At 46.7% G+C, this 14,244-nt stretch overlaps 1 protein-coding gene across 3 annotated transcripts in view; it reads right to left on the minus strand.

The window, feature by feature from the left end:
• The window catches only part of LOC139766552 (uncharacterized), a 157,350-nt gene that overhangs the window by 56,335 nt on the left and 86,771 nt on the right, over positions 1 to 14,244 (minus strand). Inside the window, exon 1 of one of the 3 annotated variants that reach the window (XM_071695358.1) lies at positions 1,817 to 2,207. The exons of the other annotated variants lie outside the window; for them this stretch is intronic. Within the exon in view, the coding sequence (XP_071551459.1) occupies positions 1,817 to 1,891 (75 nt within the window). The 5' untranslated portion in view covers positions 1,892 to 2,207. Of the gene's footprint in view, positions 1 to 1,816; positions 2,208 to 14,244 lie in introns of those variants that run through there. 3 annotated transcript variants of the gene reach the window in all.

Here is a 14,244-nt window from a genome sequence, read left to right on the forward strand (position 1 = left end):
CCACTACCCTCACCTGTACCAGTGTACCACTCCTCCTCACCTGCACCACTCACCCACCATCACCCGGGCTGTCATTTGTGGCCTCACACTAGTGAGAACACCAACGCCTCATCTTCCCATCTTAAACATCTGAGCCAGTTCCAGGAGTCATCACCTGGCCACGTGTGCTGATGTGATGCGCTCTGCTTGGATGCCTCTGTATGTGTGTGTGTGTGTGTGTGAATGTGTGTGCGTGTGTGTGTGAATGTGTGTATGTGTGTGAATGTGTGTGTGTGTGTGTGTGTGTGTGTGTGTGTGTGTGTGTGTGTGTGTGTGTGTGAATGTGTGTATGTGTGTGAATGTGTATGTGTGTGAATGTGTGTGAATGTGTGTGTGTGTGTGTGTGTGTGTGTGTGTGTGTGTGTGTGTGAATGTGTGTATGTGTGTGAATGTGTGTATGTGTGTGAATGTGTGTGTGTGTGTGTGTGTGTGTGTGTGTGTGTGTGTGTGTGTGTGTGTGTGTGTGTGTGTTTTGAGCTCTCTCTCTAAATTCATAACCACTTCCGCAAGCAAAAGCCACAATCCTACATTATATATCTCAAATTATCTTTACCCACAATCTAGCCAACTCTCTCGGTCAAATTTGAGTCATATCCTTCCCAAGTCACCCACGAGCAGGCTCGGGGGTCGCCTGACTTCATATCTCATCAAATACTTCATGATAACCGAGAAAAAGGATGATAATGGCTTTATCAAGTAGATTTATGCAGTCAAACAATATATCAATTGACTGTTCTACGTTTTCTATATCATTCTTGCATCTCCTCTGACGATGTGATCATTGCACGAAAGTGCATTTGGGAACTTATCGTGTTTCATTCTCTTCGTTCTTATCAGCATATATATATATATATATATATATATATATATATATATATATATATATAAGTGTAAACAGGGTTATACAACGCAACTCCGTTCATGAGACACAAACAAGTAGAGGCTGAGAGAAAAGAGAAACTGAGAGAAACAATCATTTCCGACCACTTGAAATACGGGCCATTAACGTCCGTGAATCAGCAGCCAATCAAGACAGCCGAACTTAACCCACTTAACAGCCACTTACCCCGCTAACAACCCATCTAAAGACGTCAGCACGAGAACCTCATCAACGAGATCCGGAGCTTTATATTGACCCTTAACCCAAGTGTGCGTAAGGATGACAATAGCGAGCTGGTTTCAGGTGTTTCTACAGCTGAAGAGATGGTTAGAAAACGTCACGTCGGCCGGTGAGAGAGGCAGCCGGCTTAGTGATGGGCGGCACGCGCTAGGAATCAATATTTATGGTGTGTGTGTGTGTGTGTGTGTGTGTGTGTGTGTGTGTGAAAATCCTTTGCGGTCTTAAAACTGGAACACATAACGAGAGTGAATTAGCGTAACAGATGACGCTGGGAGGGCCGAGTGAACGCCCACTTGGTCAACTTTTAATAAAAAGAAATGCAAAAACGTCGGTATTTTACACCAGGTCTTACTGTTAACAAAAATCTAACCGACACCTTTGGGGCTACCGAGATCTCTTATCCACTCTGCTATGTTGGCCAGAGAGAGATTTCGATGACGCGAGTTTCCTATTGGTTTTGGGGTCCATAGCTTTTGGAAATCCTTACCAAATATCCTCACACTCAACTGCATACAAGCCCTGTGGACAACAGTCGTCTCCTTACACAGACATCCCAGGGAAACGTAGGCAAGAGCTGAGGGTGAGTCACAGACCGGTGGTGTGAGCAGTACCTGTAGCCCTCAGTAGGTCTGGGTCAGGGGCGTCACCACTACTTACTTGCTGAGGGGGGTGAGGGAGGTCCTGGTGGCTGCCCAGCATCCACGCCTTCGGCGGGAGGTTCCTGGTTCCCATCCTCGACCTCCTCCGGTACGGTACGCGGGCCAGCACGATCTACAGCAGCTCGTATATGTACTGATTTCCGCCTTCTTCAACACAAAACATACACACACACACACTTTGGCCTGGACGCTTTTCAAGGAAATACACAGGCGTTATGAGGTCAAGCAGTATCACTGCGTCACTATGATACTGACACACTAGACACACACACACACAGTGTAACACCGATTATGATAATACTGAAGTCCTGCCACACAGCGTACCGACGAAAGCGTTAGCGCACACCACAGGAGCTGTGTCGCTCCGTCCGCGCTCTGTGCCGGGCGGCTGCGGTGTGAGGAGCTGCGGGCGGCGGAGGAGGAGTCTCTAGGTTAGCGAGGTGCGGCACAGAGGCGGCGCTGGTGGCACCAGACTTGTGTGTCACGGGTCCCACCTGACACCCGCAGGTACTCTGCCGCAGGTGGCCACCCTCTTGTGGGAGAAGTGGAGAGGGGAGGAGGTCTTCTCTCGCAAGGAGGGTCTATACTCTCACGCCCTAACCCTCTCTCTCTCTCTCTCTCTCCAAAATGGCTGGCGGTGTCTTAATTTCCGCCTGTCAAGTACGGTGAAGGATGCCAAGGTTTTCACTCGACGCGGCTCTCCCGTCAGGGGTCGTCAAACTTCAGAACCGTCGGTAGAAGAGCCTATGATTCACACACGAAATTGGACCTAATTGGCTCCGGTAGATTAAAGTCGGAGGGCAAATGGTTTGGACGAGTCCCATCCGTGACTGGCGCCACACCAGAGCCCAGGGAGTGTGCCGCCTGACACCCCAGAGTAACACAGGAAAACACTATGCGAGATAAATCACTCACTAGTACAACTTACAAAATTCAACGTATTAGATCTACCAAGTTTCCTCCGTATCACGTGTTAAGCTACTGTATGTGCCTCCTTGGCGAGACTGTACTAATCCAGGAACTTTAACTCTACTACTACAACTTCCACTGTCTTAGTCAGTGCGATGTTTCGTGATGAATATGACCGGAACTGGATAGGCAGATCCGGATATGTCTAGGCGTTCCTCAAGGTGTGTACAATCCATGTTGCCTAGTCATGGTCGTACATGACTAGCAACACACTTCGTCTATACAAACACCATTCTCCCAGTCACTGTAATATTCCACGCCCAGATACGACAACAAGTCACAAAGCAGTTCGAAAAAATATATATTCTAAAGTATTCCAATATAGATAAACATTAAGAAAATATTGCCACATAAGTTGTCACGATGCGACGCAAAAACATGATCGACTGAAAAATTTCACAGACCTTCAAACGTGCCTCATCTAACATCATGTATCGTCACGGACTCTGTACGAAGCCGGTATGGTCTATCGCTTATATACAAGTGAATCTACATTCCAACCTTATTCAGTACCGAAGCTATGGTTACTGCTGGGGAAGCGGTGTAGATGTGAACGTGTCTGTCTTACATAAATATATCAATCATCAAGCGCTAACTGCCTTACGACCAGTGAAGTGACAGTCGCTCCCTTGCGTCTGTCGACCGAGCTGGTCTTACACACATTTCAGCTTTGGTGGACATAATTGCACATTGCAAAGGTGACGACCATCAGTCTACTGTACAGCTGGAAATGACTTGAAATTAACTGACGTAATTAGTTCATACTGAACAACAGTGCGGACGAGCTACAAGGAAAAGCTCTCAGGCGACTATCAGAACACAATAGGCGGTTCACCACTTCGCAGTATACAACGTCTCTGTTCCCTCACCACCACCACCATCCAGGTGTTCATTCCTACTCGTATACCCATGGAAATTTTCATACCTTTGATATCTATCGCATGTTTCCACAAATTATATTTGCCCCGTTTTCCCCAGGCTATGGTTCTTCCTTTTAACTTCTCCAAGAGATAGGCTAAGCTTATCTGGGTGGGAGGAGATTACTCTTCCCCAAGACTCGTCACAACACCACGATTAATGCCATCTCCTACCCAAGCATCTTTTTTACCCACTGCTACGCCTAATTTCTTGCCTCCCGGTACCCCTTTCCTCTACGAGCCCCGTTCATTCACCTCCGCATCACCCACTCCCTTTCTCCACCAGGTATATAGGTAATGTGTCACGACTTCGGGGAAAATTTCTCACCCTTGCACAAGAAGAGGTTTCCTCGTAGCAGCGCCACTGCTGGACATAACACAGACCTTCCTGACACAGGGGATGACAACGAGAGCAGAGCCCTCCTCCCTCCGTTGGGCCTAACGACGAAGGAACGTCTCAGGTGGCTAGACTTTCACGCGCTTTCAGCTTCTCATTTGACGCTTTCAGTTCCTCAGCTGACGCCGTCCGTGAGAACGTGTATACAAACACATGACAGACGGACGGACTGCGGCTTGAGAAAGTACAACGGGGATGCTAAATAAGGAATAGCGTTCAATACATCATTAATATATAACACCCAAATGAAAAGGAAAATTATATAGAAATATCACAAAATTATCACAGCCAATGAACAGGAAGAGAAAATGACAACACGGCTGGTCAACCCACCTAATACACTTGAAATTTCAACGCTGGCCAAGATAGCGAGCCATGTCTGCTTACTTGAGTCACCCACTGTAAGATTCCCCATCTCTCACCACTCGCCGGAGCCCACTTAACCCACCGTACTTAGCACCAGATCTTCTCTCCATATACACACATGTAGGGCTTCAGGACAAAATACTCCATCAGAAACAATCAATCATCAAGGAAGAGTTAGAACTACAACACGTCACGACCAAGTCGGTTCCGGAACCTCCCACTAAACCGTATCACTTCACCCTCATACCATTCGAGTGGGACCAGTGAAAAACATTAAGTATGAATGAACATCATAAGTAAGATTTTGAGCTACTGTAGAGGTCGCGAGGGAAGAACAAGTTTCGTCTGCCACCACACTAAAATCCACGATACTACGACACCATAATTCCTCACCCGCACATGGCTCCCGCACCTCCTACCTTCATTCACAACCTGCGGAGTATCTAATTTTCCATTTATTTCGACGGAAATATTCAACTTTTGTCGGTTCTCACACCATTAAAAAAATCCGGGATTTCATTAAATTATACATCATTTACATTATACCTCACAATTCTATAAGTAATGAAATCCTGTACATTAAAGTATTTTCTTTTTCTTTCATACTATTCGCCATTTCCCGCATTAGCGAGGTAGCAAACATTAAAGGATATCGGGCTTAATTCCTAACCACCTGCCATAGTGTGTGTGTGTGTGTGTGTGTGTGTGTGTGTGTGTGTGTTTGCGACAGGTAAATAACTACCCAGGAACCAGTAAGCGGTGCGAGGGCAGGAGAGTGGCCGATAGTGGGCGGGATTAAAACATCCGCCCGGAGGAGGTCTACACAACCACGTCACATGCACACACCCAGGCGCCACCGACCACAGAAGAGTAGACATGATGTACATAGTCCGTGCAGGAAAAATACCTTGGAGGACAGTATCTCTTTAACCTACCTGTTGGCACGGTGACCTACCCGTGCGTCTCTGTCGACCTGCCTAGGGATCTACGTGCATCTTACCTGATGATGTGTCCACCATGCGATCACTAAGGTCTACCCGGGCACCAGATACAACTCAGCGCGGCGCAGCCTCACCTGCAAAGAAACAAAGCCACTGAAGAAACGTTCCCCCACGAGTGAAACCATCATCACATACAACCCTTCCACAACTCAACGTTACCCTCCATCTTCTGTCTTCTTCAGCCATGTCTTAATGACTCTTCACGCGTACATCAAGATCTGACATTTTGGCATTATCATTATTATCACACACACACACACACACACACACACACACACACACACACAGCTGGACGGGTATGGAGGATGTGGTGGAACACATCTGTGGCCTGGCCTAGTGAGGCGGTGCTCAGGCAGGGAGGCCAGTACCTGCATGCAGCCTTGAGTGCCGGCGGTCAGCAGGCAAGACTCATGCGGCCTCCGTATGCCACTTCGTTTTCTGCTCTCCGCTGTGGTTGATACATGACAAATACACACACAAAAAAAAAAAAAATGAATATATTTAAAAAACATAACAGAGGATGATGCTGGGTTGCAAGCGCCAAAACCTAGGCACGCGCTGAGTAGCATGATACAGGTATATGGAGACACCATCTCTATATGGTCAAAGAAAACTGGTTCTTTGCCGGGTTTTACTGACTGGTCATCCTCAGCTCAGTGTAAGGATGATCCTCTTTAGTTGCATAATTACAGCTCTCGTTTCCATACTCTATGGTTTTTCCATCCTACCATCTTATATCTATTAACTTTAATATCTATCTATCTATCTATCTATCTATCTATCTATCTATATATATATATATATATATATATATATATATATATATATATATATACTTTATCAAGTGGGTTCGTTGCTACAAAAAGTCACAGAATCTAATTGATACCTGAATTGCAATGTAGATGATAAAAAAGCCCTCGTGACACTACTTAACCCCTGCCAATTAGTGCGTGAGAGGTAATTAAAGGCACAGGTGGTCGTGACAGGTGCGTGACCCACCAGTATGAGACGTGGCTGTCCCTGACCAGATGACCCACCACCTCACCCGCTCCTTCCTCACTCATTTGATCTGTGCCGGTAACCCCGGCACGATTATTTACACTGACACCCTCCTCCTCCTACTCTCACTCTGACCCTTCCTCTCACTGGCACCCTCTCTGCTCTCACTTGGAACTCTCTCCTTCAGTGGTATTTTGTCTTGCGCTGAATCTCCTCCACGGACACCTAACTGCTCTCTGTACATGACCCTCTCAAACGTCCTCTTAAGGAACTCCCCTTATGAACCTTCTCTGACACACTACTGCTACACCTACCTCGATCTGATCCTCTCCCCCGACCTAACCAACCCCAAGTTTAAGACCCCTTGTTTACCTCTCCACCAGTCACGAACCTCCAGCATCCTACGACACCCAAGGCTCCGTTCTACCTCCTACCTTGTCCCATTAACCCCAACAACTTCGTCCTCAAAGACCCAAATCCTACCCCCCCCCCCCACCTGTGACACCCCCATAACTCTCCCTCTTCCACCCACTGGACCAGCGTCAGCATCAGCCTCCCTAACGTCAGCATGACTTACTACACTAACTACCGTCATCGAGAATAGTGTCAGCCCACCAACGGGAGACCTAGTCAGAGGATCAAAACAATGTCACCAATCCAAGAAAAAGAAAAAAACAGGAAAATAAGGGCCAGGTCAAAGTTCATACCATAGGGGTCGTAAACTCGGGCTCTATAATGTTACAGTCCTGCTCAAGGGTCGTGGCGTGGTAGGGTCATACCGTCGAGCAAAAGAGTCGTTCGTAATGTTTAAAGTTGGCACCGTCGTGTTCAAAGGTTGTACCGTCATACTCAAGGGTTTAGGGTGTCCTTAACCGTTATTTAGATACACTATTAACCTGAGCAAAGCAGCTATGGCTATAGCATTAACCTGAACAACGTTGCCACGTTCATGTCTATATGTCTATCATTATCACTCCGTTCCCAGATCCATGCGGTGGATCAGGGACGCACAAGCTCTAAACATCACACACACACACACACACACACACACACACACACACACACACACACACACACACACACACGTAGGTCTGTACATCAGTGCTGGAACAAGAGCTCAGTTCAAGGACGCATACAGTACATACAGTGCTTCGTGTTTCTTCCAGTCATCAGGTATTTCATTGTACCTCCAATTAGTTAGCCGTGCATGACTCTCCGGTCACCTTTCACCATCCAGAACTTCCAGTTCTTCAACATGCAAACTGATCTTGTACTTCACCCTCCCATCCCTTTCAAAGTGGTAGCGTCTTTCATCTCACTCGCGTTCACTTCCGGCATCCTCCTCCTCCTCCTCCCACATGCACATCGAAACACAGCCCACCGTTCTACCCCGCTCTTCCTCTGGTATGTATACCAGCAACACAGCGTCATACGGATACCAACATCGTTCACGCAGGGTTAACGCTCACCTTACCAGAGCTGTCGTCAAACCAAACCGTTAACTTAGTCATGGCTGCCATCGCTCTCTGGTGTTGACGTAACCATATCTCATCGCTCTATGCCGATGAAGTAAACATATCTCACTGCTCTATGCTGTTGACGTAACCATATCTCATTGCTCTATACCGATGAAGTAAACATATCTCACGGCTCTATGCCGTTGACGTAACCATATCACACTGCTCTATGCCGTTAACCAGATCCGATTTCTCATAGTTCTGCACCGTTAACTTCCCCAGGGCAGGTAACACCACCTCTCTATAACGTTGCCCTGACTACATAGCTCCGGCCCCTGGCATTAACCTGGTCAGAGAGAGATACCACCTTTGCCTTGGCCCTAGGCAGCACATTTTTTCCTCCAACCAGTGTTTCATTACCTCTGTACGACGGCAAACCCCTGCGCTCTAAACTCCTCTGAGTTCCACCGTCATAAAGTCTTTTCTGGTATGTTGTATCACTTCATATAAAGCTTTCTCGACACACCTCTCAAGCTCCGAGCACAAGGAGGCGATTCTTGAGCACGACGGTTCGAACCTTGAGCATGATAACGTGAACTCTGGCATCATCCTTGAGGGTCAAAAGGGCAGTCCAACTTACCGAGGTGCTCCAGAGTCGTACACTAAATATACTAACTCCCCTCCACACCCTGGATGCCACCGCTACACTTTTCACGACACTCAAAAGTACACAGTAAAATAAGTAAGGACGATATATATATATATATATATATATATATATATATATATATATATATATATATATATATATATATATATATATATATATATATCCTCCTTCAATCCTGTGTTTATATATAAACATTCATACCCCCAACCACAATATAAACTCATTATCAAGTGTAGATTACGATTAGTTCGTTGATTATTTAGGCTTTAGGGAAAACTCAACCAATATAATCAAGGTCTATATATCTCATTCCAGCTCTGAGAAACTAACCATACAAAGAGAAGCTTAAATTATTAACTCTGTCTGTTCTTAAGAAGTGCAGACTACGTGAGAAATAGATAAGATTTATATAAACAAAGTTGAACGAGCAAATTATGAAGACCTGTTAGAAATTGAGAGCAACAGTTCACTTACTGAACCAGAATGCACGTAGAGGATATGTACTACTAACGTAGAGGATATGTACTACTAACGTTGAGGATATGTACTACTAACGTAGAGGATATGTACTACTAACGTAGAGGATATGTACTACTAACGCAGAGGATATGTACTACTAACGTAGGGATCATTTCTTTCAGAACAGAACTGTCGTACACTGGAACAAGTTACCTTCAAACGTTATCAAAAAAACTGTAAAATGGTTTCATTAGTATGTTGGCCAGTTCTCCTATGAGTTGTCTCTGTAGGAAGATACTGTAACATAAATACACACTAACGTATCCTATCAATTTTTCCAGGTTACAAAGACGCTCCTCCTCCCTACTACGTCCACTCACTACCACCAGACACCATACAGGAAGTACTTCGTCTCCCGTGACATTGGATGGACGTCTTACCCCAACACGACAGAGCGTTTCCCCCCAGTCCTTGAACCCCGCCGGCTGCTGCTGCTGCCAGAGAGAGAGAGAGAGAGAAGAGAGAGAGAGAGAGAGAGAGAGAGAGAGAGAGAGAGAGAGAGAGAGAGAGAGAGAGAGAGAGAGAGAGGTGGGTGTGGGTGGGTTGCTGTGAAAGCCTTCTCGCAGCTCTATCCAAACCTTATCTATATAAATTACAGACAGGATTATAAATTAGTATCACCAATATGATCTGGCAGATAAACTCGTCACACAGGCTGTTAGGCGGGCCTTCAGGTACCCGGTTCCCCCGTCGCACTGCTATGAGAGGTGCTGCCATCCTCCCCCCAGTGTGTAACGCGTATGATCATAACGCGAGTGCGTGACCAGACCAGACCAGACCAGACCAGACTAGACTAGACTAGACGGTAACCTGGCGGTGAGTGGGGGGGATGATGCGAGTTGGGAGGAGGAGGAGGAGGAGGAGGAGGAAAGCAGCCGCTCGTCTCAGCCAAGGTCGGGAGGGTCGGGTGGAGGTCAGGGGGAAAAGGTCACGAGGAGTGTGTGTGTGGGGGGGGATGAATGGCTGCTAATCCAGTCTGACAGGAGGATGGATGGAGAGAGAGGAGGAGAGAGGGGGACGCTCAGTGGGTCACCGTCGCGTCAGGTCACCTGTGACAGCACCCGCTTGATTTAGGACACTGCTGAACATGAGGTACATCAGGACACTGCTGAACATGAGGTACATCAGTACACTGCTGAACATGAGGTACATCAAGACACTGCTGAACATGAGGTACACAACGAGACGAAGTATAAGAAAATGAGGCAACTCAACTCGGGAAAATTGATAGGATAACCAGAGAATTCAGCTCCTAACTCCTTGTTCCATAATTTGCGCCCCCCACCCGCCACGCCACCTCCACACTCACACACACACACACACACAAACAACCGAGTTCTCCAGACCTGCCCCACAGCCCGTCCCTCACCTGCTACAGGCCTGGGCTGGAGGATCCCTCAATGACCGGTGGCCTGTATTTTTTCATAGCTCTACGGGTGATGGCCTTTAGAGTTAGACGCTTCTCCATACATACATGCATACATACATACATAATACATACATACATACATACAATGTATACGTACATACATACATACATACATGAATACATACATACATACATACATACATACATACATACATACATACATACATACATACGTATATACATACATACATATATATAAACAAGCATACATATTATTCGCTAGTTAGAATCACAGCTGCCTTCAAGTACATGACGTTCAGAACAGTATTTTACAACATTAATGCAAATCTAAGATAATGACTTATCAAATGTGTTGTTTATATATTTCTATAACTCCTATATACTGATATAGGTATAACTACCTCGAGAGCAATTTGTGTGAAAGTTCTGTTGTTTCCCAGGAACTTTCCAAAAGGTTCCTGCAGCTGCGCTACTTCCAGCAGCATGAAAATGTAGACTCCTTTGGAGTGAAAAATTCTCTGACGAGATTGTACTCCCAGTGATACAGCCTCGCCAAAGGTAAATTTTCATTCGCTGTGAAACTACTTGCTGGCGGAGCCTGGTAACACTGAATATATTTTTTTTTTTTTTTTTTTTTTTTATACTTTGTCGCTGTCTCCCGCGTTTGCGAGGTAGCGCAAGGAAACAGACGAAAGAAATGGCCCAACCCCCCCCCCCCCATACACATGTACATACACTCGTCCACACACGCAAATATACATACCTACACAGCTTTCCATGGTTTACCCCAGACGCCTCACATGCCTTGCTTCAATCCACTGACAGCACGTCAACCCCTGTATACCACATGACTCCAATTCACTCTATTTCTTGCCCTCCTTTCACCCTCCTGCATGTTCAGGCCCCGATCACACAAAATCTTTTTCACTCCATCTTTCCACCTCCAATTTGGTCTCCCTCTTCTCCTCGTTCCCTCCACCTCCGACACATATATCCTCTTGGTCAATCTCTCCTCACTCATTCTCTCCATGTGCCCAAACCATTTCAAAACACCCTCTTCTGCTCTCTCAACCACGCTCTTTTTATTTCCACACATCTCTCTCACCATTACGTTACTTACTCGATCAAACCACCTCACACCACACATTGTCCTCAAACATCTCATTTCCAGCACATCCATCCTCCTGCGCACATCTCTATCCATAGCCCACGCCTCGCAACCATACAACATTGTTGGAACCACTATTCCCTCAAACATACCCATTTTTGCTTTCCGAGATAATGTTCTCGACTTCCATATATATATATATATATATATATATATATATATATATATATATATATATATATATATATATATATATATATATTCTTTCTTTTTCTTTCAAACTATTCGCCATTTCCCGCATTAGCCAGGTAGCGTTAAGAACAGAGGACTGGGCCTTTGAGGGAATACCCTCACCTGGCCCAATTCTCTGTTCCTTCTTTTGGAAAATTGAAAAAAAAAACCGAGAGGGGAGGATTTCCAGCCCCCCGCTCCCTCCCCTTTTAGTCGCCTTCTACGACACGCAGGGAATACGTGGGAAGTATTCTTAATCCCCTATCCCCAGGGATAATATATATATATATATATATATATATATATATCCAAAGAAACCTACATGAATCAATGCATATTCATGCATGCAAAAGCACTGGGCCTATTCAGCCAACATTCCTCCGCATGAGGATACCAGAAATAGTTTCTGAAGGTGAAAAACATGCATAAACACTTATATAAACTCATATACACAGGTATAGTGAATATCATGCCGTGGCTATCGGAAGGGCAAATGATATCCTCACGTGGAAAGATACTAAAAGCGGAGGTGGGGTCTTCAAGGTGTGTGTGTGTGTGTGTGTGTGTGTGTGTGTGTGTGGACACATGTTACAGCATCGTGGTCGAGGGACTTCCAGCGTCCGGCTCCCCAACCGTTCCTGCTGCTCGGACCCGTGTCCTGGGGGCACTTGGTCCTCCGCCAGTCACAGCCACCACCTGGTCTGCCCCAGAGGCGTAATTGTGGCCTGGGCCGCTCTACTCGTGAGCTGCAGATAAGAGACAGATGCATAGATAGATATTGGAGAGATAAACAGATAGATGGACTAGGAGAGAGAGAGAGAGAGAGAGAGAGAGAGAGAGAGAGAGAGAGAGAGAGAGAGAGAGAGAGAGAGAGAGAGACAGAGAGAGAGAGAGAGAGTGTATGTGTGTGTGTGGGCGGATGGGCGTGACGCCAACAGAAGAAGTCCACGCCCATCATCTCGGACCAACGGCTCCTGGCGACCTTGAGAATCGGAGTCGTCGTGTGGGGGATGGGTGAGTGTGGGGGTGAACTGGTTGTGATAACACCTCCTCCACCCACTGGCTGCCCGGGGCTGGCCACACTGGAGGGCGGGGTCAGGCGGAGGCACAGCAGTCCGGGTGGTCATCACAACGTACTCAGAGGGCCGCTAATGACTTAAGACTATGGCTAACCATGGCTGCAAGTCATCTGGCCTCATTATATATATATATATATATATATATATATATATATATATATATATATATATATATATATATATATATATATATATATATATATATATATATTAATAGCAAGTGGGGGGGGGGGGGCACACTAGCAAAAACACCCAACCTCTGCTCCTCACACACACACACACACACACACACACACACATACACACACACACACACACACACACACACACATACACACACACACACACACACAAGTCCTTTCTAGCCAACCCTCCGTCTCTGCTCTTACCCACCTCCTCACTCTTTGTTTTAAATCACATCAAAACCTTCCATCAGGCTTCATGATCTCTACGCTGACTAACTTCCTGCGAAAGATAAAAGCAGAATCGTCCTCCATTTACAATTACGAGGACTTACCCCGGTAACTTACACAGAAAATCCATACCAGAAGTTAATCATATTTTCATTTACAGCTCACATGATCCCTTGTTTACAATGGATCATTAATCGTAATGTTCATTTACAGTGGTTGTTTAATCTGCCTATTTAGAGCAGTTAATTAGTCAGACCTTCATCTAGTGGAGGAGATTAACGACGTCCACTTACAGTAAAAAAAAGAAAAAAAAATTACCGCTCAATCACAGTAAAAAAAAATCACTGCCGCTACTGTACATCAGCAGAGGAATACTAACTTAGTCAAGTGGAGAGAAAATCATTGACACAGACGAGCCACGTAGCAACGTCTCTAAGAATGGTCCCCGTAGCTCGTGAGGTGCCCGGAGCTCGTGAGGTGCCCGGAGCTCGTGAGGTGCCCGGAGCTCGTGAGGCGCCCGGAGCTCGTGAGGTGCCCGTAGCTCGTGAGGTGCCCGGAGCTCGTGAGGCGCCCGGAGCTCGTGAGGCGCCCGGAGCTCGTGAGGCGACCGGAGCTCGTGAGGCGCCCGGAGCTCGTGAGGCGACCGGAGCTCGTGAGGCGCCCGGAGCTCGTGAGGTGCCCGGAGCTCGTGAGGTGCCCGGAGCTCGTGAGGCGACCGGAGCTCGTGAGGCGCCCGGAGCTCGTGAGGCGCCCGGAGCTCGTGAGGTGCCCGGAGCTCGTGAGGTGCCCGGAGCTCGTAAGGTGCCCGGAGCTCGTGAGGCGACCGGAGCTCGTGAGGCGCCCGGAGCTCGTGAGGCGACCGGAGCTCGTGAGGCGCCCGGAGCTCGTGAGGTGCCCGGAGCTCGTGATG

The sequence above is a fragment of the Panulirus ornatus genome, chromosome 58 (assembly GCF_036320965.1).
Source record: "Panulirus ornatus isolate Po-2019 chromosome 58, ASM3632096v1, whole genome shotgun sequence".
Classification (NCBI taxonomy): domain Eukaryota; kingdom Metazoa; phylum Arthropoda; class Malacostraca; order Decapoda; family Palinuridae; genus Panulirus; species Panulirus ornatus.